This window comes from Lissotriton vulgaris, chromosome 11 (genome assembly GCF_964263255.1).
Source record: "Lissotriton vulgaris chromosome 11, aLisVul1.2, whole genome shotgun sequence".
NCBI classification, from domain to species: domain Eukaryota; kingdom Metazoa; phylum Chordata; class Amphibia; order Caudata; family Salamandridae; genus Lissotriton; species Lissotriton vulgaris.
Window position 1 is genome coordinate 85,685,749 of NC_141699.1, and position 27,356 is coordinate 85,713,104.

General features: G+C 44.0%; 1 protein-coding gene across 2 annotated transcripts in view; it reads left to right on the forward strand.

Moving 5' to 3' along the window:
* The window catches only part of GOLGA3 (golgin A3), a 244,995-nt gene extending 229,151 nt beyond the window's left edge, over nt 1-15,844 (forward strand). For both annotated transcript variants that reach the window (XM_086942740.1, XM_086942739.1), the window contains exons 20-24: nt 3,911-4,043; nt 6,186-6,308; nt 9,871-10,035; nt 11,089-11,252; nt 12,513-15,844. In XM_086942740.1, the coding sequence (XP_086798866.1) occupies nt 3,911-4,043; nt 6,186-6,308; nt 9,871-10,035; nt 11,089-11,252; nt 12,513-12,711 (784 nt within the window). In that variant the 3' untranslated portion in view covers nt 12,712-15,844. The remainder of the gene's footprint in view (nt 1-3,910; nt 4,044-6,185; nt 6,309-9,870; nt 10,036-11,088; nt 11,253-12,512) is intronic.
* Nucleotides 15,845-27,356: the final 11,512 nt, after the last annotated feature.

Consider the following 27,356-nt stretch of genomic DNA (forward strand, 5'->3'; position numbering starts at 1 on the left):
TGAGTAGATTTCTGAAGGGCATCACACACATGTTCCCTCCTGTTCCCTTCGTGATGCCCCAGTGGGACTTGAATCTGGTTCTCACCTATCTGATGTGTGCTCCCTTTGAGCCACTTCATAACTGCCCTCTTCGTCTCCTTACTCTAAAGACGGCCTTCCTGGTTGCCATCACCTCTGCCAGGAGGGTGAGTGAGCTCCAGGCTCTTTCTTCTTCTCCGCCTTTCCTGTCTGTTCATCCTGATAAGGTGGTGTTACGTACACGACCTTCCTTTCTGCCCAAGGTTGTCACGGCCTTCCACATCGGGCAGTCCATCACTTTGCCCACCTTCTTTCCGCCTCCGCATCCCTCGAAAGAGGAGGAGAGGCTCCACCGTCTGGATCCAAAACGTGCGCTCTCCTACTACCTAGATCGCACACGCCAATTCCGGGTGGATGACCAACTCTTCGTTGGTTACGTGGGCGCGAAGAAGGGAAAGGCTGTGCACAAGAGGACCATCTCTAGGTGGATCATCTTGTGTATCCAAGCATGCTACTCCATGGCGAGGAAGGAGCCCCCGGCTGGATTGCGGGCTCACTCCACTCGGGCCACGGCAACGACAACTGCCCTGGGCCGCGGTGTCCCCCTGCAGGACATCTGTCAGGCAGCCACGTGGGCCTCGCTGCACACGTTCGCAAGACACTACTGCCTGGACAGTCAAGTCCGGAGGGATGGCTTCTTTGGCCGTTCCGTCCTCCAGGACTTTCTGGTGTGATATTGGTTCGCAGACCCACCACCGGGGTTGGTATTGCTGGGGTATCTATTCTAAGGTAAGGAATCTATCACTAACATGTCTCTTTCAGATGCACAAGTTACTACTTGTGTAACGATATATCTGTAAGAGACATTAGTTAGTGATAGATTCCTTACCGCCCACCCATCCTCCCCGTTCTGCGAACCGATATCTAGGGTTAAGGTCATCCCCTTTCAGGGCCCTAGTTTCATGGCACCAGTGTTAGTTCTATCATGGCTCTGCGTATCTGGCGCGGAAAAGCTGTGTTATCAGAACTGACGTCAGCGCGCATGGGCGCCGTCTAAGTACTCCGACGTCATCCCGGCGCTCACGACGCCGACGACGGACGCGCAGCCGCAGACGACGCCTACCAGCGCGCAGGGGTATTGCTACGCAAAAGTTTCCGGATCCAGTCTGACGCCTGGGGATATTCTAAGGTAAGGAATCTATCACTAACTAATGTCTCTTACAGATATATCGTTACACAAGTAGTAACTTGTGCGTTAAGCGGTACTTATTAGAAGTAATAGTTTTCAATCAAAAACGTACAAACATTCATGCCCTCCCCTCATCTCCAACGACAATGCCACTATTGAGCTAAGAGCTGAATGTACATGTACACCCTCTATGTGGCCTAGGTTGGTGTTAGTCATGGAATAGCTTAAATTCTGTTGAATCAAAAACTAGAGACGTTTATGTATAGGCCTGTCCTGAATTCACACATTTCAAGGTGCTGTCATGTGTGATCATTAACAAAAAGTAGGCAAATGGAAATAAAACAATCGGCAAGGAGCGCGCAATTTGGTCAAGAGTGGAAGCTGGGATAATCACAGGTTTTTTGTTTTTACATTGTGCAGTTCAGCCATCTAGGCAGGTATCTCACTGCTTTTCATATTTTACATCAAAAGTTAATCCTTTGTCTTCAGTTCTTGGTGCGTGGGATTAAAGCTTGGTGTCAGACACAAGACACATGATGGCTAGACTTGTTTTGGGCTTGAGGATTCATGAGAGCCTCAAACTGAGCCACAACCTGGCATCTGGCTCGAGCTCGGCTCGAGCCTTCAGTGACTCACCCACTTCTGTCACATAATAGCAATTAAGGTAACAAAGGCATGGGAAGGGCATAGTTTAACCATGATCAAACATTTAGGAGTTCTAACTCCACAGTGCAGGACTTCTCATTTCAAGGTCCCTAACTTTCATGCTGCACCACATTTTAGTGAGTGGTCTAGAAACTGAGTGTTCTCTCTTTCCCATGGGTAAAACTAAATGATTGCTGGGTAACAGTCCTGTTTTTTTTATCATAGACTTACTACCAATGTTAAGGTTGATTTACTTTTATCCGATCTCTGTGTAAAAAAAATAATAATCAGCGAAACATGTTCAAAAAGTGAATGCCAAAGAGCACACAACTTGGAGCAATAGAAACCTTGTCTTCTTGTTTCATGGCTTCCATCTTGCTCATTAAACTACAACTGGTCAGCCTCAAGAACTACTCTCAGTAAAGAAAAGCCATTGTAGTGTGCCATTGTAGTGTGCAACCTAAGCAGACTTTTTAACGAGCACTCACAACCAACATATTTGGCAAAATAGTAAAGCCAGTATGAAACATCAAGTTTATTAGTGCCCTGGCTATAAAACGTGCCCACTGGATCACATCTTGTGGTGGAGGTTGGGTGTTTGTGTCTGAGCTCCTCAGTGAATTGAGCAACTTCTTGGGAGGATTTGTCAAGGACTTTTTATAGCACACGCTACCTTAACAGAGCCAGTTTCTAAGCTCTCCTAATGTTTAAAGATGAGATTAAAGGATACAGATATTGTGGGGTTAAGATTCTACTTCATTCCAGTTCAGGAATCAAGTTTTTTGACTCATTAAAGAAAGTAATATCAAGCAAAGAATGCTTACTCCATGGTGTAGTAGAGGATAGCAAGTGAGATACAGTAACATATAGCATTGTCAAATTTATATAAACTAGGGGCTTCAATTTAGCGGCAGTATGGTGGAATGAAACCTGCAGAATACCTCCATAACTCACAGTCCACACCATGTACATGCATCACTTCCTCTATACCCAACTTACACCCCCACCTGAACTTCACCCTGCTGGCATCAATGCTGACCTCAGTCACACCACAGGCCATACTGTTTGACCCCCGGGAGTGCCCATGCTCTAGATCCAACCATTTTATCCCCATGTTGATTTGTTTTACCGTACAGTAAACTCACTGAAGGGCAATCTTCAGCTTTTTGATAAATATGAGAAGATCACTCTAACATGATTTATATCTTCAATATTCTCCTCGGCCTGATCACAAGCAGGCGGAGGGCTTGAAATATTTACTTGCCAACACCCGGAGTGAGGTATTTACTGAGTAAAGTAAATAACTCCTGTTCCAAGTTCAAACTCTGAAATGCAGCATCACATTGAATCCCTAAATTGAACGGAGTTAAATTGCTAGAGTGCAGAGTTAATCACAAACTGATTATTACTAGATGCCGTAATCTCATTACTTGGAATTCCAATTCCTGCACAAGCAGTAGTTTACGCAAGGATTGGAAATGTATTGCCCACCTGTAATTTCAGCCTAAGAGAATTAGGGAGTGCGTATTATATATGAAAGCCCCAATGAGCAATCTCCCACAATACCTAAAAAATATGCAAGTAAATTCAAGTTCTAAATGTAAGGCCTGCACTCAACTGGTATTCCTAATTATTCATTGCCTTTAGTACTTTTCTTTCTACTGTATTTAAAAACGGACATCTTTCTAATGGAACCAGACACTAAGGTGGGGATCTTGGCTTCATAACCCATCAAGAAATAGGGAAAAAGAGTTTTTACCATGACATTATAGAAATTTAAGACTGTGAGCTATTCATCATGCTCTTTGTTGTGCAATATGCTAAAGAGGACATATTAAAGCTAATACCATCCTGAGATAAACATAAAATTAAACTTTTTCTAAAACATCAGCTCCAATTACCCACATTAGCAAAAAAACTCTGGTATTTTGGTGAATCCACAACTATCTTAAGTGCTTCACGTATAATGGACTTTTTGTTTCAAATAAAAACGATGCAAAGAGTGATTATTGCCGGGCAGTCCAGTGTCTATATTTGAAGTGTGGTTGTGTGTTCCAGGGCTCAGGATGGGCAACACTCTCAGGAGCTTGCTCAGTTTCAGCAGGAGCTGGCAGAGGCTAGATCACAGCTACAAGTGCTGCAGAAGCAGCTAGATGAACAACTCAACAAGAACCCGACTGTGAACCAGGAGGTAAGGCTCTTGAACCTTTAGTTAGTGGTGGTGAGTAAAGGGATACAAACAACTCTCAAGGATCCTCTTAAAGGAAATGTAAGTAACTCTGGCCTACTGTGATATTTTCTTTGTGGGATCGGATCTAAAGCAGGGTCTATCGCAAGCTGCTAGTAGCTCTAACATGTTAATATCCCGGCCAGCTGGTTTGAGAATATTTAGTTGCCCACCAGCTAAGCAGTGCTCTAAAACAGTATATCTGTTTCTGTGAAGCCCTAGCTGCAGTGCGAGGCAGTTCAGGTTACCCTCTTCTGTAGGAAAAAATATAATTTTTTTCTTTGTTTCCTTTTTTTCTCCTTTCTTGGTTTCTTTTTCTCACCTTTCTCACTTTCTCTGTTTTTCCTTCTTTCTTTCTTCAAATTTCTTTCATCCTCTAATTCTTTCCTTTCCTTTTTTTTCTATTTCTTTCTCTTTTTTCTTCCTATGTATTTTTATCTTTCTATTTTCCTACTCTATTGGTGCAGTTTCATTATTTTCTCATTTCTTTCCCTAGTTTTCTCATTTTTCTCTCCTTTTCTTTCTTTTTCTTTTGTTCTTTCCCTTTCTTTTTCTTTTGATCTGCTTTCCATCTTTCTTTCTACAATTCTTCCTTCTCCTTTTCCATTTTTCCTGCCATATCTGTTTTTCTCTATTTCTTTCTCCAGTTTTACCCTCACCTCTTTCCTGCCTTCCATCCTTCCTCTTTAATTTGCTGCTTTAATCTTCTTCTTTCTCTACTTTGCTTCCTTTTCTCCTCTCTTCTGTTGTTATTTTTCTTCCCTCATTAATTATGTTTTTTACTAGGAGAAGGTAAAGTTGTCCAGCTTTTAAAATGTATTCATTAAAATTTTACAGTGATGTGCACATAGCATAGCAAATAAAGTAAGAAAATGTGACCCAAAAAGGAAAATCAGAGAGAGGAACAAGCAGAGTCAAGCAATGACATCAAATCCCATAAAAGAAGCGAAAGGGAACAGCAGCACAGAAAACCCACAATACATTGACTGTACGCGTACACCAAGCCTCTGCAGCTAGGTAGTCCTGTGACCCTCAAGGCTGACAATGCCCCATGAATCCCCAAAGTGGGAAGCAGTCAGCAAGGTTGGCACATGTCAGGATTTAGGGGAAAGAGCTCCTCTTGAAGTGGATGGGGTGGGCTAGCATGTCTGGGTGCGCTGAGTAAGGAGAGGAAAGTTGGGAAGGTTTACCAAATGCCTACTGGGCAGGAGCCCTGGGGCATCAACTCCCAGTATGCAGCGAGTTGTTCCTATTAGTAGGTCACATCTCTCTACCTCTTATCCAGACGAAGCTGAGGCGACTCCCCCAATGAATCGCAAACCTATGCTTGGCTGTGAGTAACAACATAGCAGTGAGGTGCAGAACCCTGCTGGAGACATCCTTGACATAGCCCAAGAGGGCAATCAATGGGGTCCTTGGAGGACACAAATCAGTAATTGGAGCACTCCCATGCTGGGTGGATAAAAGTAGCATTATCGACCCCGCACCGTGCATTGTCAGACAGACCACGATACATCAAAGCAGAAGTGCAATACATTCTGTGAAGAAACTTAGCATGCAGCAGGCACAGTCTATATTTAGGAGAGAGAGCTTTGGTAAGTCTGAAACATGCCACCAGTTAGCGTCAGTAAATGGTGGAGCATGTTCCTGTTCCCAACTGAGGTGGGCCTTGGGTATGCAAACAGGATGAATTTGTTAGTACTGTGTCTAGGACAGGAAGCGTGGGGGGAGGGGGGAGGGAGGGAGGGGGACAGTAGAGAAAGCATCATTCATGCAGTGCCCAGAGGGCGGCTCAGAATCTGAAATATGTAAAAACATTGGCTGTTTTGTGGGAGTATGTGTTGCATTTAGAGAAATTATTTTGTGTGTAACCTTAACTGTAGACTAGTAAGCCAAGGACGAATTCCATTGCCCACCGCCGATGGGAACCATGAGTAACCACTCATGGGGATACTGGACGGGTACAGGCAGGTCAGGCAGGCACAAGTATGCAACCTGTCCCACGCCCAAGTCGCCAAGCAGTGGTGTCAGCCACCACATAAGGTCGGCCGACAGGTTAGTATAGTTTCTCCAAAATGATCTCCACACGTGTTTGTCTTCCTGAAGGTTGAAGATCTGAAGTGGGAGGTGGAACAAAAGGAGCGAGAAATTCAGTCCCTTCGTCAGCAGTTTGACATGTCCGAGCAGCGCAGTCAGAGGGAGCTCGAAGGTGTCCAGTCGTTACTGCAGGTATGTGGCCCACCTACTGCAGTGAGAGAAAATGCTTATGTACTTGTTGTGAGCATTTACCACTCAGAATACATTGTTATAAATACCATTTACATTGTTGTGCACCATACATTGGTCACCTCGCTAACGGTATTATAAATGCCAAACAGTTGTCCAGTGTCTGCTCTTTTCCAGTGCAATCGTTACTGCTGTAATGTCTCGCAGAAAATCAAACTTATGCCTTGCCTCTATTTTAACCTATTAGTTCCCCATGGTTTTTCCATTTATTCCTTTTTATAATCCATATATGCTATTTTACTATTCAGTCTTTTTCTCTCGCAGTGTTGAGTTTGTGTGTGTGTTGTCTCTATTGGGTATTATTTTTATTCAATAGGATTTTTTCAATGCCTGATGCAATCCTTCTCATTTCAGTGCTGGAGGCTCAACAGAATCTTTTAAAGAGGAACTGTAACCATTTATTGGTTATCAGCGGCAGACTCACTGGCAATCAACGTCCCTGAGACCTTTCCTTCGGTCCTAGTTGTAGATTAACCCATTGTAGAAAATTTCAGTTGCTGAGCTGAGAACTTTCTTTGCACTGTAGCTGGAACTTTCTTCTGAGTACGATTGTCTGCACAGGCTTGATAAAAGGTTTTAGAGACGGCAGGAAAGAGAGTGAGAATAGAGCTACTGTCTCCAGCTAACTGGCTAAAGTTTCGATAAAATGCATCTTTCGTGTTTTGTTCTTCAAAGGTCCGCAGGAGGGACGGGTTTACAGTGGCATTAGGAGAGTTTTTCATTTCAAAAAGACAGTTTTTCTGGCTGCAGTATAATGTCCAAATCTGAGAGAGGTGGAGATTGAAAGGCAAGCATAAGTGAACCACAGTCACTTTAAAAAAAATTAATTTAATGACTGCATACACAATCTTATCTTGGCATAAGACAGTAAGCGTTGGCATGCTATATACATTAGGCATCCGATACACATGTACATGCATACATTTATATCCAGCATTTATGAAAGCCGTATTGTTGCCATCTTTAGGTCAGGAGCAACTCAATAAGGTATTTCCATGTGGTATGCAGTGTACCTCCAATGAACACAGTCTTGTGTACTAGGAACATCGCTTACGAATACATCATGCCAATCCGTCCCACAGGTGGGAGAAACACCCTAAGTGCAGAGGTTTAACCATAACACAATACAATACATAAAAAACAATCGGTATTGTCCGCTGTATCGGTATAGGTGCACAAATTGCATCTGGCTACAGTAGGCTAAAGTGCACCCTTGGCCCCTGTCAGGGGGGTTAGTCAATCCAGCGGCAGGGCCCTACATATACTCTATGGCTCAGTGTAAGTTAATTACACCGATCCGCCATCTCAAGGCTCAGCTGGTGTATGGCTATGCAAGTAATCCCCCAGTGGGGCCCATACATCTCTGGGTCGTGAACGCACCAGCATGAGTTTTCAATACCTCGTAAGCTGCTCATGGCGATAGGCAGCAACCTTAAGCCAGCCCGTCACTCAGAGCAGGGTGCTCCACCCCCACCTCAAAGCAGCCCTGCTTTTAGCTAGCAGCAACATGAGTGCAACCTGTTTGCGCCTGTCCGAAGGTACCTCCTTCACAAATGCCAATAGTGCTACAATGGGAGAACACTCAAGCAAGAGGCGCAAAATGTCACACATCAAAAATCTCCACCCAATATGTGGCAACACCCGGGCATGTCTGGAAGGGGTGCAGAAACTATACGGCTGGAGCTCAGAACCTACCACATCTAGAGTCGCCTCTCAGCCCCATTTTGTGCAACCTTGCCAGGGTGCAGTACAGAAGATGCAGAAATTTAAAGTGTATGAGTCCAAGTCGATAGTTTGGGGATAATGCCCAGGACTGTGTGTAGCAGTACTGCCATTGAGCATCTGTTAATGAAGACGTTAGATCTGCATCCCATGCTGCATTACTGTTAGGTATGCGCACCGATGCAGTGCGTTGCATGTTGGCGTACAGACTTGTGAGTGGTATTGATGAACGTTTCTAATACCTGAAATGTCGGGGCTTTTGAGAACTCTGCAAATAATGTATGCATAGCAGTACATACTTGGAAATATGTGTAGGTGTCAAGGAACGTAGAAGCGCAGGCCTGGAGGGTGTCCTGTCCTGTGCTGAGATAAATGTATTGTTGGGAAATAGTGCCCGCATGGACGCAAGTCCAGGTATGCGCAGTCTTACACAGGTACCAGGATCTGATGTAATTGTCAGTAAGGGGTGTGCAGTGACGGGCACCGAAGGAGCATAAAGGTGATCTAATCCAGCTCTGTGGCGTAACGCATCCCACACCCACACCGTCATGCCACCGTGTTTTTGCGTTCCAGAGGCTCACCATGGTCTTAAATATGGCCATCTTCAATGGGCAGGCGACTGCCCAATTGCGCTAGGGATCTGTACGCGCCATGAACGGGGTCAGAAATATCCAGTAGTGTGCAAATTGGGCCTGGGTGCAATAGTAATAGAGATCCAGGTCAAGGGCTCTGAGACCGCCCTGCTCAAAGGGGAGTTTCAACGTCTCCCAGGCAATATGCAGCTGCGCTCCCGGCCATGCAATTTATCTGAGGCGCAAACAGAGCTGCCCAGGGAAGCCGAGAGATGAGGGGAGCAGCTGATTTGGAAACTGGTACAAGAATTTTGGTAGGATGACCATTTTAACAATGGCCAAGCACCCGTAAGCGACAATGGGAGCCGCAACCATCCAGCTAGCCTCTCATCAAACCAGTCAAGCAGTTTACCATAGTTATGTTTTGACAGATCATCTGTGTTCCTGCAAAGCCAAATACCAAGATATTTAACTGCGCCCTACCACAGTCACTATTGACGGCATATTGAGGTGGGCTGTGAGTGGTAGGTAGCAGTACTAGTCTATTATAAATTAGAGGTATGTTAAGGTGGTTGGCTGATATCAGCAGTGTCTATATCTTCTAGGTAGCTTCTGTGTACTTCGAAGCGTGGCAGACAGATCTAGTATCTGGGAACGAGTCCTGGAAGGAAAGGGAAAAGGTGGTAAAAAAACATTGTGGTTATAGTTATTCCTTAGAAAATATGATTTCAACTTTGTGTGGTACTGGATGGCTCTCGGTCAGTGGGGAAACCCCCTAATCAACAACTTAATTGTGCCCACCATCTTAACCAGTGGAGAGGTCACCCAGACCTCTGACATTTGAACATATCCTCCGATGAACGTAGGGCATCAGGTAGAGGTGTGTCATGTCCAGTATATAGCTAAGCATTTTAGATGTACTACATGTATTATTTTATGTACAATTTATTAGCCGTGTAGGTGCACCTGCCATTTGTTGACTCCACTGTGCTTGCATTCGAGCTGCTCAGGTTGGACATGTGGGCTGCACAGTTCTTCAGTATTTCCAGGATTTAAATTCAAAATGTTGCCTCGTTTGCCATTTCTCTGCTCACTTTCCTTCCTACAGTTTTAGGATTTTGCTTTTCATGTTCCTGCGTTCCAGTTCATTTGTTTCTGCAGTGGTACCGAGCTCAGTTGTTTTTTTTTTCTTTCTTAATTGTCCTTTCCAGAATATCAAAGGTGAGCTAGAGATGGTACGAGATGACCTGTCCATGACACAGAAGGACAAGTTTATGCTGCAGGCGAAAGTGACAGAGCTGAAGAACAGCATGAAAACACTACTGCAGCAGAACCAACAGCTGAAGCTAGGCCTGAAGCACAGCAAGCCAAAGAAGGTACCATCAGGGTGCAGCTTGGGGGGAAAAAGGAAGCCAAACTTGCAGTCTGTGAATGGGGTGCAAAGGAACTGTATTAAAGAGAGGGAGCAATCACACCCTGGCACACCAGGCACAAGAGAAGGGGCAAGCACATTGCGGTCCTTCAGCGTTGTCAAGAGTTTGTGCTCCTGCAGAGGATCTAAGGGGATCCATACCCAAGCCCTGTCAGAGGGGTGCTATCATGGCTGTGCTCATGAAAGGGGCAAGTCATTCCCCCTGAGTGGTCCCATAAAGGTGGTGGTGTTGCTAGAGGAGGGAGCAGTCCCGAGTATGCCCATAAAGGGAAAGTGCTGTAGAGGGGTCATATTATGCATCAGGATTTGGCAGGTCTATCTCACTTCAGAGTTACATTTTGAGGCCGGTGGGAAATAAAGAGAGCCCTCGGGCTTCTGCCACCAAGTAAGTAGGCTGTACTGTTAGTTACAGGGCCAGAGTCTGTAGAGGCAGTGTTTGCAGTCACTGGGCACATGCATGCCTTATGTCATTTTAAAGGGTACCCCTGAAGCCAGACGGTTACTTCAGTGGAGAATGTGGCCCATCGACAGCACATGGTAGGTTATGACGGGTCAAACTTACAAACACAACATGCAAACCTCTACTGCTCTTACTAGTTGGATTTATTGGCATTGTTTACCTGCATAAATCTTGAACCACACTGGCTTTGCTGGTTGGGTATCCTTACCTGGTTGGTCTAGTTAGACCCATCTTAATCGTTTTGCTATCTTTGCCTTTGCTCACCCGTCTTCTTTTCCTCCGCCAGCATGGAGGTTCGCCTCCCGTGCCTCAGATTACATGATTCACCTGCCTCAACTGGTTGCACCCATCCACCTCTCAGAGCCTGTCTCACTTTCACTCCCTTCCTGGCTCCGGCCTCACACAGCGTGTGTCCCTTTCGCATCCAGTCCGGCACCCTTACTCCAACCTATCCTTGCCTTATGTCTGCATTTCCTGGCACACTGTACCTCTTGCAACCAATACCTCTGACCATGATATTGTTTGCTTTTCACACAGAGGAAAGAGTTGAAGGGTGAGAGTAACACATCCAATCCCATGACCCCTGTGAAGATCCCGGACTGCCCTGTCCCAGCCTCTCTACTGGAGGAGCTGCTGAAACCTCCCACGGCTGTTAGCAAAGAACCTTTGAAGAACCTGAACAGTTGCCTGATGCAGCTCAAGTGAGTACAGACGCATTGGCTTCTAGTCACCACTGCTTTAATCTCACCCAGGAGTTAAGTTTTGGATTCCTGTATATATTCTTGCTGGAATTGAACAGAAAACGGATTACAGATAGTATCTGCCTTAAAGCGCACATTGAGCTACACGTGGACAAAGGACTATCCTTCTTAATGCGCACAACTGGTTCGCTTGACTGCAATCATCAAGCCTTAAAAGTGCTATTTATTTGCGTGGTCTAGCAGATGGGATCTGCCCATTTAGCCTACCAGAATTTTTCACTTCTGATTATTTATTTATTTTTGCGCTGTCTGTGTTTGACCCCCTTACTGGGCCTAGTTAATTACTCTGCCCTTTTGTGTGGGGAGGCCTTTCATCTTTCTGGTGGGGAGCAGTAAACAGTGATTGACCCAGTTCCAAGGAGGTTTGCCTCTGTTTCAATAACTCCTTGAGCTAAAGCTTCTGCAGGAGTGTGGGGTCCCTTTATAGCTGTTCTTGTCACTGCATTGTCAGTCTAATGTTGCTAAGGATATATTCTGACCCATATGTTTTTGCTGTCAAAATCCTTTATTGATAACATTGATATTATACAATCACTGTTTACCCTTATAAGAAATATCGATTATTAATTATGTCCTTATTGATTGGCATTGCAAAGCTGAAACAAGCTGTGGTTGCTTTTTAAAAAGTGATAGCACCCTGACAAAGCCAATTGGCCTCTCTTTTTTAAAATGTCACCCCCTTGTATTGCCATGTTGCATCTGATGTAGGTGGGGCGTATTGTGACTATGGGGTTCCGAACGAACTATGAGGGTAATGTGATATGAGGGGGTCACCAAAGTACTTCCATCTACCTAATGTTCATATTAGTAGTTTAATGCACATTATTTAGGGGGGGGGGTGCATGCAGATGTGTGTGTGTGTGTGAGAGAGATCGACTGGGTAATAATTTGTAAAATGTTGTTGCATGCTAGCGAATTGGGATTGCTAGCCCACACCACCTCCTCTGAGTAGGCCTTGGACTGCTCTGCTTTGCTACCCTGATAGTTGAGTGGGTCAATGGATACTTGCTTCTTAGGAATAAGACAATTGCAGAACTAATATGTGTGAAGGACTCGCTTCCTTCTCAACTAATAACTCGAACTTACAGGTGGTACAGTTGTTTGAACTTTAAACCAGACTTCTAAAAAATTATAAATTAGATCCCAAAGTGTCTGATATATTTTCTGCTCTCATATATTGTTCTTTCCTCTTCTAACCAGGCAGGAGATGGACAGCCTTCAGCGGCAGATGGAGGAGCACACCATCACGGTGCATGAATCTATGAACTCATGGACGCAGATTGAGGGCCAGTTAGCGGACAGTAGCACCACCAGTGCCTGTTCTCCAGCAGAGCCAGCTCCAGATGATGACGTTAAAGAGCTGCATCAACATGAAGAAATTGATCCAGCATCCCAGTAGTGAACATTGGCCACTTTGCTGCACCCATCATCTTTGGCAACGCAGACATCTTTGAAAGAATCCTTTCTTATCAGACGTTATTTATTTGTTTAAAAGAAAAAGGAAGCTGAGTTCCAAATGTTGACTTTTTATGGGCGTAGTTAAATAAGAGGCTTGCCCAGATGTCATTGAATGGAATGGGAGGCTATGCCTTTCTCTGTTTGGCTGCAGTTCCTGCTCTAGCCCCTTTCTTTGTGACTTGTGGGATCTCGCATGCATCTGAAACCTCTTGGTAGGGTTTAAACCTGAGTGGAGGAGCTGGTGTTAATCAACTCTAACCATATCCAAGAACTTTGGTTTCAGGCTGCGATATCAAAAACAGCCCCGCGCTAAGAGCGACTTTGTGCGGGAAGATTATAGCCAGTAACCTTTTATAAAGCATAATTTGCACACTATGATTGCTGAAAACCTGTGGTCTTGGTATTACAGCTCCCAAGCAGAATAGTGACCTTTACCCAATTATAGGGATGGTTCCAGGACATTGCACAGGCTGAGCGACCCATAGTGCAGTACCAGGAGCAGCATGTACTACATCGACAGGAGGCCCAGTCCATACTGCGGATGAGGGTCTGTTGCAAGGTAAACAGAGGTGCCGTATGTAACGGATGTGCTGCATGAACAGGAGAGCAGCTTGTCCTACAGTCGCTGGGAGAGGCCATTTTCTGCAGTCATAGGTTGAAAGGCTTGAGTTGCACATGCTTTGGCTTCTACAGTCTCTAAGTAGTCCCAGGCATCCCAGAACGTTCTGGTGTTCTTTCACAGGTACAAGTTATTTTAATGTTTGTGGAAGTTTAGAAAAGGATTAACTTTCTTGTTATTAATCGGTGTTTTCACGTTTTCCAGAGGTTACTGTTTGATTCGGTTGTAAATACAGGCTTCTTTGGGGTACAAGCCCACCAGAGATAGGAATATTTAGAAATGGGATTATTTTATTTTAAAACGTCTTTAAAAGCATTGGCGTTTTAAAAGCATTGACGTTTTAATGCCAATGTCAGATTATTTTTTTATTCTGAATGTTTTTACTAGTTTGTTTTCGTATTGGGCTGTTCCCAGCAAACATCAAGAGTTACATGAACGTGTTAACCAAAGCTAGTGCCTGGACCGATTAAGGCTGCACAGGATAGGTGATGTCCTGCAAGGGTCATACCATCCTTGCAGACTGAGCAGTGTATAGTTTTACCACCTTCATTATTCCTTGATCCACTGTTCCTTCAAAACATGAAAAAATATTTTAGTATATTTATTCACCCATTCTTAGCCGGAGGGAGTCAAAACGAGGCATGCACGTTTGGCAGTCATATAGCCGCTGTATTACATTGATATGAGTTGTGGGAGCTCTTCCTACAATGTTATTAGTTTTGCTCATAACGGGGTGGACATGTTGCCCTGTCAAACACCTGGTGAACCACCAGCTCTAGATGTCCAACCCATTTGAGGGTAGTTGTCTGCCTATCTTGGATGTGGCTGAGTACCCTGCCAGAGAGTGACCGTACATGAACCTCAGTAGCCGTTTCCTGTAGTGACTGTTTGAGATAAACCACTATACCCTACTGTGTGTCTACATGTGAACCACCACACATGCCTTGAGGTGGCTATATGCCCCGCTTGAGAGTGACTGTACATCAACCACCAAACCTGTCTCCTGCAGGGACCGTCTATGATATGAACCCTCATACTCTCTTGGGTGACTCTAAAACAGCATTTTCAAGTGCATGGCTGTAACGAGAATAAAAAAGGGTAACAAACGAGAGCGGGAGAAGTAAGAGGTCGCTCACCTTCCCGTACCAATATTTCCAACAAAAAGAAGTGAGCACGCTGCCAAGTTCTTTATTATTTCTTTTCCGATGCCCCTCACAATGGGTTGAAGAAATGCCTTTAGGTTTTATTAAAAGACTCCTCACCGACCAACCTAGATGGTGACATACTTCATCATAGGGGTCCCACCCGAGACACCTAGCGCATCAAGGGTGCGCTTCGACACTTGGGTACAGCAGATCGTTTTTTTTAGAGGGTTTTATTATCTTGGATGAGAAAATCTGTGAATAAAAATTGTCTTTTGGGTTACCCACCGGTGTGGTGTACTTTAATAATGGCAACCTAATTCACCTCTTTTTCTCATCTGAGATTAAAAAATATTTTAAAAGAAAACAGCTCAGCTATAACCAGGTGTCGAAGGTGGGACCACAATGATGAAGCATGCCACCAACTAGGTTGGTGAGTAAGAGGTCTTTAAAAAAAAAACAAAGGCTTTTTTTCTCACCCAGTGTGAGGGGTATCTCAATAGAATTTATATGGAACTTGGTAGCATGCTCGCTTCTCTTTGTTGGAAATATGTCTACAAGAATAACCATATCAAACAGGGCAACTATCAATGTAAAACAACACTATGTATGATTTTGTTATATATATATTTGCCACACTAACCCAACTAACTTAACAATTGAAAACACACAATATATTTTAGGTACTAGTTCAGCGGAGCACTGTGTGCTGGTTTTTCCTGTCTTGTGCTAGCTGCTGCTTTCTGGCGGAATACCCTTCTAGGGAGAGCCTGCTGTGCAGTGCTCCCAGGGCTTGGACACTTAGCGGATCGTCAGTGTACCACCCCAGTGCAGGCTGCTCCTCCATTTAAAAACTTTTTTAAATGGATGCATTTTATTTGTTCATTAGTAGTCGCGTATGTCATGCTGCTGAGAGTGCTGCAAAAGGAATATACCAAAAATGAATACAATGATTGCTTATTGAGCACCTTGGCATTGGATATTGGTTGAGGCATATGTCGCCTCAATGTGAATTGTATGCACATATTGACAGAGGGGGCTGGCGCTGAATCTTGCAGCCGTTTAGGAAAACAAAAGAATGAAATTGTTGTACACTGTTGGATTTGATGGCCCAGCAATCTGCGGTACATAGTTTTGAAATGTCGGTCAGCTCAGTAGTTGTGAAAAGAAAACCAGGATCTTCCTTATGGACATATATATATAGACAGCTCTAATATATAAATATATAGATATATACTGTAATTATTGTATAATGTAAAGACCTTAATTTACTCTATAAAAGGAGTCGTCAAGATAGAAATATCTTTATAAGTCGTAATGTGTTTTGGTCCCTTTTTTATTATTATTTACCTTCATTCCTTCTTTTTTTTATTTTTTAGAAAGTCTTATTTAATTTTATTCCTGATCTTGCTTTGTTTAAGTAGCTTTTTCCCTGTCATTTTCTGTCCCCAGAAATGGTGTTTCTGGCCAATGACACAAAAAATGTGAGCACTCCTCCACAAAGTCCTAGGGAACAGAGGGTGATCTCACAGTTCAGGAGTTGGGAACTAATGAGCTCCAGCCAAACACACACAGCGTGATCTTGGGGACATCTCTGTGCCTTATTGTGACCCGGTGACCAACTCAACTGTGAGTGCAAACTGACATGCAGCAGTTGTCTGTAAGCTGACCCACATAACTTTCCTGTGCCCATGGCAAACCAAGAAATGAACGGACAGTTTGTTTTAAGGGTTTACCTTTCCCTTGAGCTTGAGGTTTGCTGTGTGATGAGACCCTACTCCACCAAACCACTCTTGGTGTCCCACCTAATCCGGATCTCCTTAATCCTGCCTGTTTTCGCGTCCCAGAAAATAATTTTTAAATGAACGCTAAAGTAAACGGTTCAGTCATAGGCTCATACCAAATCTTTGCAGGATCTTTAAGGTGGTCTGGTAGACTATCTCTGCATGGCCCTCGGCGTAGTGGCTGCTCTAGATCACCATGGACTGTATGGCCAATAAGAATGCAGCACTCATCTGTAAACTGCCTTCAGTGTCACCGCCCACATCCATGTACACCCCTGTTTGTGTATTCTAATTGGTCGTGCTCATAAAGTCATTGTGATAGTTTTCTGATGGTGGAGAGGAGAGATTGTCTCCCTTCCTATTGCGTGACATTTGGGAGGTGCTTTTCCAGAGTACTTTGCATAACAGTTTATTTTGCACTATTTATAAATTGGGCAGAATGTGTTTGTTTTATTCCTTTTGTGAAACGTTTAGCCACTTTGAAATATGTTTTAACGTCACAATCTGAAAATTATTATAACCTTCGTTCCCTTTCCTATGTTTCACAAAAACATATATATATCTACAAAAATATCGACTTAGACATAAACTCTTCATCAAGCACCTGCCCCCAAATATGCTTGTACTGGAGTTAGATGGGTAATTTAAGTACGTCCTGCAATAGTTGCGAAATGAGTTTGAGTGGATGTGAGATTATGTAATAGGTCGGATTTTTTGTAGAAATTAACCCCTTAAGTGCTGCGTCGGGGCGTTGGCCGACGGCAGCACTACCTCCCCAGTGCTGCGCACGTCCATTGAACGTTCATTCAGCACTAGTTCGAATGGACAGCGCAGCACTGGGGAGGGAATTGCGCCGCAGCTAAGGTGTTAAGGTATCTTGTTTATTTTTATAGTTTAAGTTTTTAAGTCTTTTTTCCAAAGTCTGTATTTTCACTTGGATTCATGGAGGGAAAATTGTACTGACCTCATACCTCCTGTGTTAATATAGACCTATAATTTATTATTTTCTTTTGTCCTTGTGGATCCCCTACACCATTATTGCTTTTCAAATTCGTTCTCTTTTGATTCTCCATTATCTTTAGAGTGCCCCCTTACTGAAGTATTCATATCTTACAAAACTGGTCTGATTGTGTTGGATATGTCAGTGTCTGGGAGCCCTAATTTAGCTATCCTCAGGATTACACTATTTTGGCAGCATTAATTGTGCAGCCAGACATGTCTAGGTTACTTTGATCTAGTAACTCAAGTTATTACTTACCTTTCAGGCTGTTTATTCAACTGGTATGGACTCCTGAAACAGCCATTGCCATTTAAAACGTTGAAACAAAATCTCCTACTTTTATGGGTGCCAGTCTTAAGTTGACTGAATGCAACATAAAAATCTTCATATGGTCCTTCTATTTCTCAAAAGAATGACTGTTCAGAAATGGGGGATTGTCTTCTGTTTAGTAAAGACGTAGGGAAGGGGAAAGCAATATGGAGCAGTATTTTAGCAAAGCAGCAGCAAGCTTGAAAGGTCTTTGTTGGAAAACTGCTTGAGCTTGTGTTTCAACTCAAGGCCCTGAACAAATGTCACACTTTACATATGAGACAATGCTAGAATTTTCCCTGCTTTTTCCACTTCTGAAAATAAATGTATCATTAAATATCTGCTATTGTTGGCTGGGGTTTCTACAACCGTACCATTGTCCCTCGTATACTGAATGTCCACACCATCTCCAGTTTGTGTCCCAACATCTGTACTTTCTCACAGTAGGCAATCTCCAACTTCTCCTCATGTGCAGCAGCTTTCTATCAAATGAGAGCACAGCCTATGTCCTTTGTGCACCACTTGACATCCTAGGGCTAATGTGAGCCACGTCCTCACTCCTAAGAAAGTGGTACTTTAATGCATTTATGACTGTTTTGTTCTGATATTTACTGACAACAATTTCTAATGACATACTCTGCTCTTGCAAGAGAATAAACATAAACAGTTATTTGATGAAGTTACGTTACTGACTAATGCACTGTGTACACTAAGGAAATGAAAGAAGATCACAATTCAGGAGTTTGTGCACTGTGGTTGATGATGATCTACCTGGAGAGCCTTGTTTTGAGAAGCAGAGATTGTTTCTCATATTATGAAATGATTTCTTAATTTTGTTGCTCCTCTTAAGAATGATCATTGCTCGAAGGCAGTGAGCGCAGGCTTCTTCACTTGCAGTGTGCTGCATGGAGTTCCCTGTGCTAGGACATTTGCATGTTCATCCAGTTCATCTTTCCAGTTCTTTGCTGATCACGCTGCTTTACGAAGACTTCATACAAGGTCTGCATAGATTTGTTTGGTCATTTCACAAATAAGGGATATTTCTTTGGAAGTTAACTTGCTGGAAGAACAATCCAACATGACTTCTCTTATTGTTTGCATATCATGTTTGTGCCAAGTGAAGGATTGAGAGGCTGAAAACTGCAAATTGTAATTTCTTCTAGGTTATCATAGCCTTCAACTAACTTTCAACACACTCTTACTTTGGAGGATGGTAAAAGTATAGTTTGAAAATTTCTGGGTTATAATTAGTCCTAGGTTTTCTACCACGCATCAACACGAATAGAGAATACCCTGTAGCATCACTAATGAACACCCTATGAGCCCACACAGTTTTTTTCAGTGGCCTCTACTTGTAAATTTCGTTTGTCTTTGGTGGCCATGAATGCCGGCCATTGTTATGAGTTATACCCAAGTATTATTGATAAAAGCCGGTGACCAAGCAAATGGTTGTGATGATCTGCAGACCTAGCAAAATCTCAGCAACTGACCCGAAGACTTCACCTCACTACTGATTATTCCTCCTCCTTCTGTCACCTTTGTGCTGAACACACAGTATACCAGTAATGGAGACATTATTGTTGTCCTACAACAAATACTGTATGGTGTGCACCAACATTTGGTTACACCAGCAGGTTAATTGTCTGACTTTACTACTGCAGGCATTTTGTTTAGGGAATATTCACAGTTTGTGAAGTCTGCAAATTGCGGTGTTTCACAATTTTAGACAATTGACTTACAAAATTGGACGAGTGGTGCTACTTCCGCGGAGAAGGGGAATATTTCAAAGCAATAGCTAGAGGAAAAAGACCGTGTGGATGTTTTCTTAATTGAGCGGACAGGCGGGTAGGTCACTTAGAAGCAGGGATGAATGAAACAGCCAGGACATTTGATTTGTATCTGGAGCCGGCATTTGGAATGCTGTTTTGTCTGTACAAGGATGTCTTAGGCCAACGCGTGGCACATTTCTGGTGATAAATGGTCTCGATGCTGTAATAAGGATTTGGAAATTTGGCATGTCATAATGGGAGTCAGGAATCAGACTCATGCCAGTAAAAGTGAAAAAAATTAGTAGCATATAATGAATGTTTTTGTCATATTTTGCGTTTGCTCAGAACTACTGTTTATTGTGGCCTTTTTTTAATTCATTTTTTTACATAAACTGAATATCTTTCGGCACTTATTAGTGGCACCTAATTTTGTTACTCAGATATATTGCGGTTTTGCTGTTACACCCAGGATTATTCATCAGTGCAAATTTTCTATTCTAAATTGTACCATTTATTTAAGTGTAGGGTTTATTATTCAAATGTTTACTGATTCAGATGAACACAGTCAGTGCTGTTTATAAATCAGCACACCCACCGGGTGGGTAACAGAAGAATTGATCTCTCTCTCTCTTTGTAATACAGTCACTTTTGTTGCTTGTCGTTGAATGACAGATGATCTTCAGAATCGTCCTAAAATGTGTGTTGGTATGACAACATGACATTAACATTGCAAATGGGCCAAGTCTGTGTCTTGTTGCTGAATGTCCTTCACAGCAGGCTCGTTCATATGTAGTGTTCCTTGCAGTCAGATTTTACAGCGCTAAAACTACACTACTTTCTTGCACAATCGGTTTCTAAACATCTGATGATCTTGTATGAGAACTGTTTCTTCACTGAAGTGGCAAGGATAATGAACACGTTTTGAAGTTACTTTGGTAGGATTAAGAAAATGAAAGGGAAAAGTTCTATATTTCCTCCAGTCCTTTGTTTACATCAGTTTTTGGGTTTTTTCAAACACTTTTCAATTCTCAAACAATTGTGTGAGAACTTTAAAAGATTTAATTTTGCAATAATACTCATGTCTTCCATTTTCTGTATCCAGAATTTCTGCCAGCTTGAGTTTTCTGTGTGCGGAAATGTACGGTCAAAGAGCATTAGCACTTTTTTTTGTCTTTTTCTGTAGAAACATACTTTTCCTCATGAAGAATAATCTAATTCCCCTCTAGCCTCCCCCTTCAAATCAAGCAAGGCCCTCTACATGCCTATCCTGGAAAGATAATTATTCCAGAACGTCATTGGATTAAATGTGCATAGGTTTCCATTATGGAGAAATAACCTCTACATTCTTAACTAATACCCAAGAAATTACACATTTTTGACCAACTACGACTACCCATAAACTTGCGAATGTAACTACATTTCCCAATGCACCAGGCCCACCAAACTTATAGAATTTCTGCATTTGCAAATATAGTTTGAACATTAAATATTCCTCAAACACTGATTTTGTGAATTCAGAATTTTATATACTTGAACTTAAACTGTATGATATAATTTGTGAATTGTGCCCCAAGTGAGTAATGCGACTGCTGTGTGTAAGACCTTGTTCCATGGCCTACTTCTAATACTGTATTGTTTCTAATCAGTCTATCGCCACAGTGTGCTGGAGGGGCAATGGCATGCTGTCCATGTAGCTTAAGCTCCATTTTAACCTCACAGGGTCAGCAGGGTAGCAGCCTTTGCTCTTTATTTTACTTTCACGCCTTTCATCCACATATCAGTTGTGTTAGTCAAATGAGGCTGTTTACTGGTCATGAATTTTAGGTATAATGTACCTTTGTAGCCTGATATTTCCTGGTATTCTCACATTTCATACAAATGGAACAAAACAAACAACCAGTTGTCAGTTACAATGTAGAAGATACTGAACTGATGAATTGTAACCGTGGGGGGAGGGGCTATTTACAAATGTTTGCAGCCCTTTATAAATGTCTTTCTTCTGTTACAGGAGTGTAGGTCTTTTAAGTCCTGAAAAGATCTTCAAGACTATCAAAGCTGTTGTCCTTTTCTTTTTCTCAGTTATGTTAATCCACTGCCGGTGCTTACAATTTTGCAACCCTTTAGCTGTTGCCACAGGAGAAATCCATGTCCTTGTAGTAAAGCTATTACAGACTGTGTCTGGTTTGTTTCTCTCCCAGTGCATCTCGTAATACTGTAAATATGTGGCAAGAGCAAGAGAGTTGCATTGTATTCGTTTATGAATAAAGTGTTCACTTATGCGCGATCGATCTGCCTATTGCTCTACATAAAGGATCATTGTGACCCTAGTCAAATGTCGATTACATGACAGCGATGTTTTGGTAGCATCAATTTCTTAGAGACAAAGACGATCCTGTCTTTGTATATTTTCTGTCTTTTGGATGCACAGTGACATTCAGTGCTTCCACTGGAGCCCACTTTGAGAACCAACAAGACTTGATGAAGCTTGTAGCAGAACTGATACTTGAATAACTACGTTGTCCACAGTGAACATATTTACTGATGGAGCATCCAAGAAACAATGCCGGCTGAGCACTCACCTTAATGGAGGCCTTGTCATCCTGGGACATTCAAAGCAAAACTGTATCCAAGATGCTTGGAAACCTTCACTGCAACAACCCATCATATGGTTAGTTTTTGTTTAAAAGTAAATCTCATTTTCATAACAAGGTTATTTTTTGGGATAATTCATGAAGATAAAATATTAACTTTTCCACAGTTCCACCTAGAAACTGAAATATAAAGCATGTTGTTAAAAGAAATGTTAAAATGTGCATAAGAATTCCTGACTTTTGTGCAATAAACTATTTTTGTTAAAAGATTTCTCAATTGTTTTGTTATTTCGTTGTGTTTCAGCTTGATGTTTCAATTTGTAGTTAAAATGCCCAACATATTATTTTCTTGAAGTAGGATTTTTAACAGTTGAGCCTTCATAATTAATACAGATAAAACTGTGGGAAGTATGTCAAGGAGACCCTGGTACAGAAGACTCACTTGTCTTGCTCTCACCCCAAACCACACAGCACAGTTTCTCGTTTTGATTGTGATTTTAGACAAGCGTGATATTTTTCCTGGACATTCTCAGACATGTTATATGGTTCATGGAAAGCTTGTCCGAGTAAATTCCAGGGTAACTCAGTTTGCCTGCAGCATACCACAAAAGTGCATTCAGTACAATAAAGAAAGAACCAGTTATTCAGGGTTTTGCACTTTAACACTGCAACTCTTCATCTAAAATGCTCCCTATTCTGCACAGGTAGCACATTTTATTATTTCATTTCTTGTTCCTACTGTTGTCTAATGGCACTTTACTGCACATCATGACATGCATGTTTGTTACACCATGGTTGCTTCAGTTCGCTGAAAATGTATACGTTGGCAGGAAACCAAAAGACAACAATGCTCTAATCTACAAACTGTATCTTTAAAATAGGGACTTTTAAGCTTGTATAATTCATTATTTTTTCGTTGTGGTGCAGGCACAGAATAAAGCAGTTTTATTACAGGAAGAAGTATGGAATCCATTTGTAGGTGCATAGTGGATTTTTCAGTAAATGGTTAAGCTGTTCATGTAAATTTAACACTGAACATTATGTTGCCTTGTCTATAAAATCAGAATTTGAGAAAGACAAGCTTCTGCTCATTGCGTGGATTTCTTATTTTGTTTGCTCATCATAGGGGAGGGTTTGTGTCTATGGTCTTTACCTCAACTAAAGCAAACACAAGGAGGAGATGATGGACGGAGTGCTGAAACTTTTCAGACACTCGCCCCAAGTCACAGATCTGGGTTAAATCCATCATTGTTCTTTAGCTCACTTTGCCACCCCAGTTCAGATACAACTATATACAAATCAGTCATGACCCTGTGCCACAGGAGAACAGTCCAGCCCAAACTGCCAAGCCATATCTTCCCATCACCGTAAACAAGAATCCTGGGACCGGTTTCAAGCTAACTGCCCTAATCAGCCAGGCTAGCTTGAATCCAGTGGCAAAGTGAGCAAGGGACCCACGTCTCGGCATACCCTGCCAACTTAGGGCGAACAAGCAAACACAATGAGATGATGGACGGAGCGCTGAAACTTTTCAGACACTCACCCCCAGTCACAGGTCTGGGTTAAATCCATCATCGTTCTTAGCTCACTTCGCCAGCCCAGTTCAGACACCGCTATATGTAAATCAGTCATGACCCTGTGCCACATGGGAACAGGTCAGCCTGAACTGCAAAGCAAAGTCTTGTGTTTGCTTTACCTCGACTAGGCCAGGACTCCAGAGACCCAGTGTTGTGTTGATAAATCCACAATGTGAAGGTTTGATCAGAAAGGTTTATTCCATATCATAGAAAGAGCAAATAGGTAAACATCCACACTAATTAAACCCTCCACCACTCTAACCCAAGATTCCACACCAGATATCTCAGAATCTATATGACATCAGCATGGCCTAGAGCATTCTAAGTAATGCAGACCTATAACACATCCCCCTCTTAACACAAACTAATAATAAAAATAATAAAAACTATAACCCAAATATTAACAAAACACTCTGATCATATACAATCCTAACAACAAATTAATATTATAACCCATTCCCTCATCCCTTAAAAGAAATAGAATAATACAGAAACAAGGAATGTGTTAGAACAAAAACATGAGATTACAACGGAAAGTTCTCAGAAATATAATATTCCAACTACTCAGGCGGTCTCCTTTTTCGTTTAGATTATATTGGTAATATAGTAATATCATTCCCAATACCCTCCTCACATTCAAGCATAGTTTTGCCACGAATACTGGAGGTCTCAGTATTGGTAAGTTCTGTAGTAGGGGATCTCTGTGTATAGTCATAATCTAGTGAATAGTCCCGCTCCTGTGCAGGGCCCGGAGCAATCAAAAATAATCTCTTAAACTGTCTTCTTTGCAGTACTGCATATACACTTAAGAGAAAATTAAACACAAATAATGCAGCCTATACATGCAGGGCTACACTGTCCAGTACTTCAACTAGAAATGCAAGGATATTCCAAAAATATCCCACTTTAGACCTGTCTGCCAGGTTTCACCATGGAGAACACTCCCCCCTTCACCAAATCCTTGGAATGATAGAGAGGAAGGACAGGACAGACAAGCCCCTATAGGCTGCCATTATGTGGCTTAAAAAGGGATACCGTGCCTTTAAGGAAACTTTCCAGAACTCTCCTGGTATCCAAGAATGCACAGCAACTCCCTCCACTTTCAGTTCTTTTTTCCGGCTCCTGCTAGCAGGACCCTGGAGCATTGAGCTCTCCCTTTTTTGGGTTTATTTTCTACTAATTGTGCACTTTTAAAAGTGTTAGAGTGTGTTCACTCGACGTGTTTTTGCCTTGTCTCATCTGGCTGGAGTTTCTCTGCTGTTTTGGCTGCTCTTTTATCAAATATGCCTGCATTATTTGATAAATGTCCAGAGTGCTCCAGGAAAAAGGCAAAATCCGATCCTCACAGGGTGTGCATCCTGTGCCTGCCTTCTCATGTTTCTGAGGAGTGTGATATCTGTCTACAGTTCCCTAAAAGGACCCTCAAGGACAGGGAGAAGACCAGGCTCCAAGGCTTGGTGCTGAGAAGGCAGCAAGGACAAGGTGAGTCTGGGCATGAAGGGGCTCCTTCCTCTGCCCGTGCGTCGCCCTCTGGGGGGCTCCCCATTAAAGAAAAGGCCAGAAAACGCTACCAGTCTCCGTCGACGTCGATACCCTCGACGTCGGCGTCGAAAGGAATGACCACAGTCTGTTCCCCGGGACTCCTGGTCGGAGCACAGTCGACGTTCGACGTCGAGGGGACTGACGTCGAGGACTGGTTCGTCGTTGAGCTATCATCGACGTCGAGAGGGGTCAAGACGCCGGCGCTCGTCGTCGAGGCGACACCGCTGGTCACAATCGACATCGACATGTAAGTCAGCGACGTCGAGACGAAGATCAGCGTCGAGACGGAGATCGTCGACGCCGAGGAGATCGCCGTCGTCGAGGAGACGATCGACGTCGAGGCACCGCTCGTCGACGTCTAAGAGACGGCCATCGACGCCGAGCAGACGCTCGTCGGCGTCGAGACGATGTTCGTCGACGTCAAGGAGATGTTTGTCGATGTCGAAAGGACGCCCAGCGTCTAGGAGGAAGACTAGACGTTCTAGGACTAGGACGGAGTCCTCGGCTTCCAGGAGGGGGAGGGCCTCTAGATCGCCCCCCTCTGGCCAGAAGAAGAAGAAAAGGAGAGTGGGACAGTCTCCGGGCTCGGAGTACTCTCAAGTCTACTCGCCCTCCAAACCGAGGTCGCCTGGACCTCCTCCTTTACCCGTGGATCTGCCTCCCCGTACCCAGACTCCTCCTCCACAACCTCCTATGCCCCCACCACCTCCAGTTCCTCCTCACTGCCCTCCTCCACCGGCTCCGCCGAGGTCTGTCTCGCTGCCTCATTTGCCGACGCCGCCTACGGGGCTTCCACAGCCTAGGCTCCCGGCTCGGCCTCCACAGCGCACTCCATTCCGGCCCACAGACCGTCCAAGGCCGCGGAGATCGAGGTCTCGCTCAAGGCGGAGAGATAGGTCTTGGAGTCTCCATCGCTCATAGCTCATCTATGGAGAGACAGATCTAGATCCCGCCACACGGACTCGTCCAGTGCCAGGGACTACTCGCGACCCTGCCGCACTCCCCTTTGACGAGGGTGTCCCCGATAGACAACATTGTCTCTCTTGAGCGGCTAAGCTGGGCATCACGCTCACTACGCCCACGCCCTTGACTTCCGTTATTTTCGAGACCCTTCACAAGAAGCAATTGTCTCGCCCATTGTTGCCGTTGGTGCCAGGGCTGGTGGAACCCGCCATGGAGCTCGTCCTCACCCCTGCAGTTACTAAAGCAGCGTCTTCCGGGCTGCAGAAGAAGTATCGGGCCCCTGACACAGACCCTGCGTTTCTTCGCTTGGACCCTGCGCTGGATTCGGTGATTGTGACGGCGGCGAGGAAGCAGCACTCAACCACCCCATCATCGACTGTGCCTCCTGACAAGGAGAGCCGCTGAACGAATTCGGCAGGCAGGAAGGTCTGCGGGACGGCAGCCACGTCTATGAAGGCTACTAGTGCCTCGGCCTTGTTGGGACGTTATGATCGGTCCCTCTGGGAGTCCCTAACACGGTTTGTGGAACGTCTTCCACCTGAGGATATGGAAGTTTTCCAAGAAATCCTTAATGAAGGACTGATGGTCTCCAACCAAGTGATCAGTTCGGCTGCGGATTCATCCCTCATGGCAGCGCACGGATACTGCCATGGGGTCAACCTGATGCGCCACGCCTGGCTGCGTCTGACGTCCTTGAAGCCCGAGGCGCAGCAGAAGGTGGCCAATCTACCCTTCTCTGGTGAGACTCTGTTTGGAAAACACACAGACGAGGAGATGGCCCGTATGAAGGCAGAGGCGGAGACCTTGACGGCTGTCGGATTAGAAAAGCCGAAGGAACAGAAGAAGACCTTCCGCTCGTACCAGAGACGGTACGGGGCGCAAGGTAGAGGGCAAGGTCGCCAGGCTGGACAACAACAACAGCAGCAACATCAGCAGTTCCAGCGGCGCCCGTTCCAAAAGTGCCAGAGGGGCCGTGGTGGTCAGCAGGCTTCATCCACGACCAAAGGCCCGGCTGCGTCTAGTCCCTGAGCTGTTACTTCCCCTTCATCTGTTACCCGCTCCGGTGGGGGGAAGCATTCAACATTACCTGGCAGAGGGGAGAAACATTACTCAGGACAAGTGGGTGCTGAATATTGTTTGCAATGGATACAGTCTTCGTTTCACCAGCCCGCCTCCAGCAATTCCACCGGTCGGCTCGCAGTTCCAACTGCGCGAGCTCCAGGCGGAGGCTGATACCCTGTTAAGAAAAAGAGCGATAGAAGACATCCCTCTGTCTCAAAGGGGAAAGGG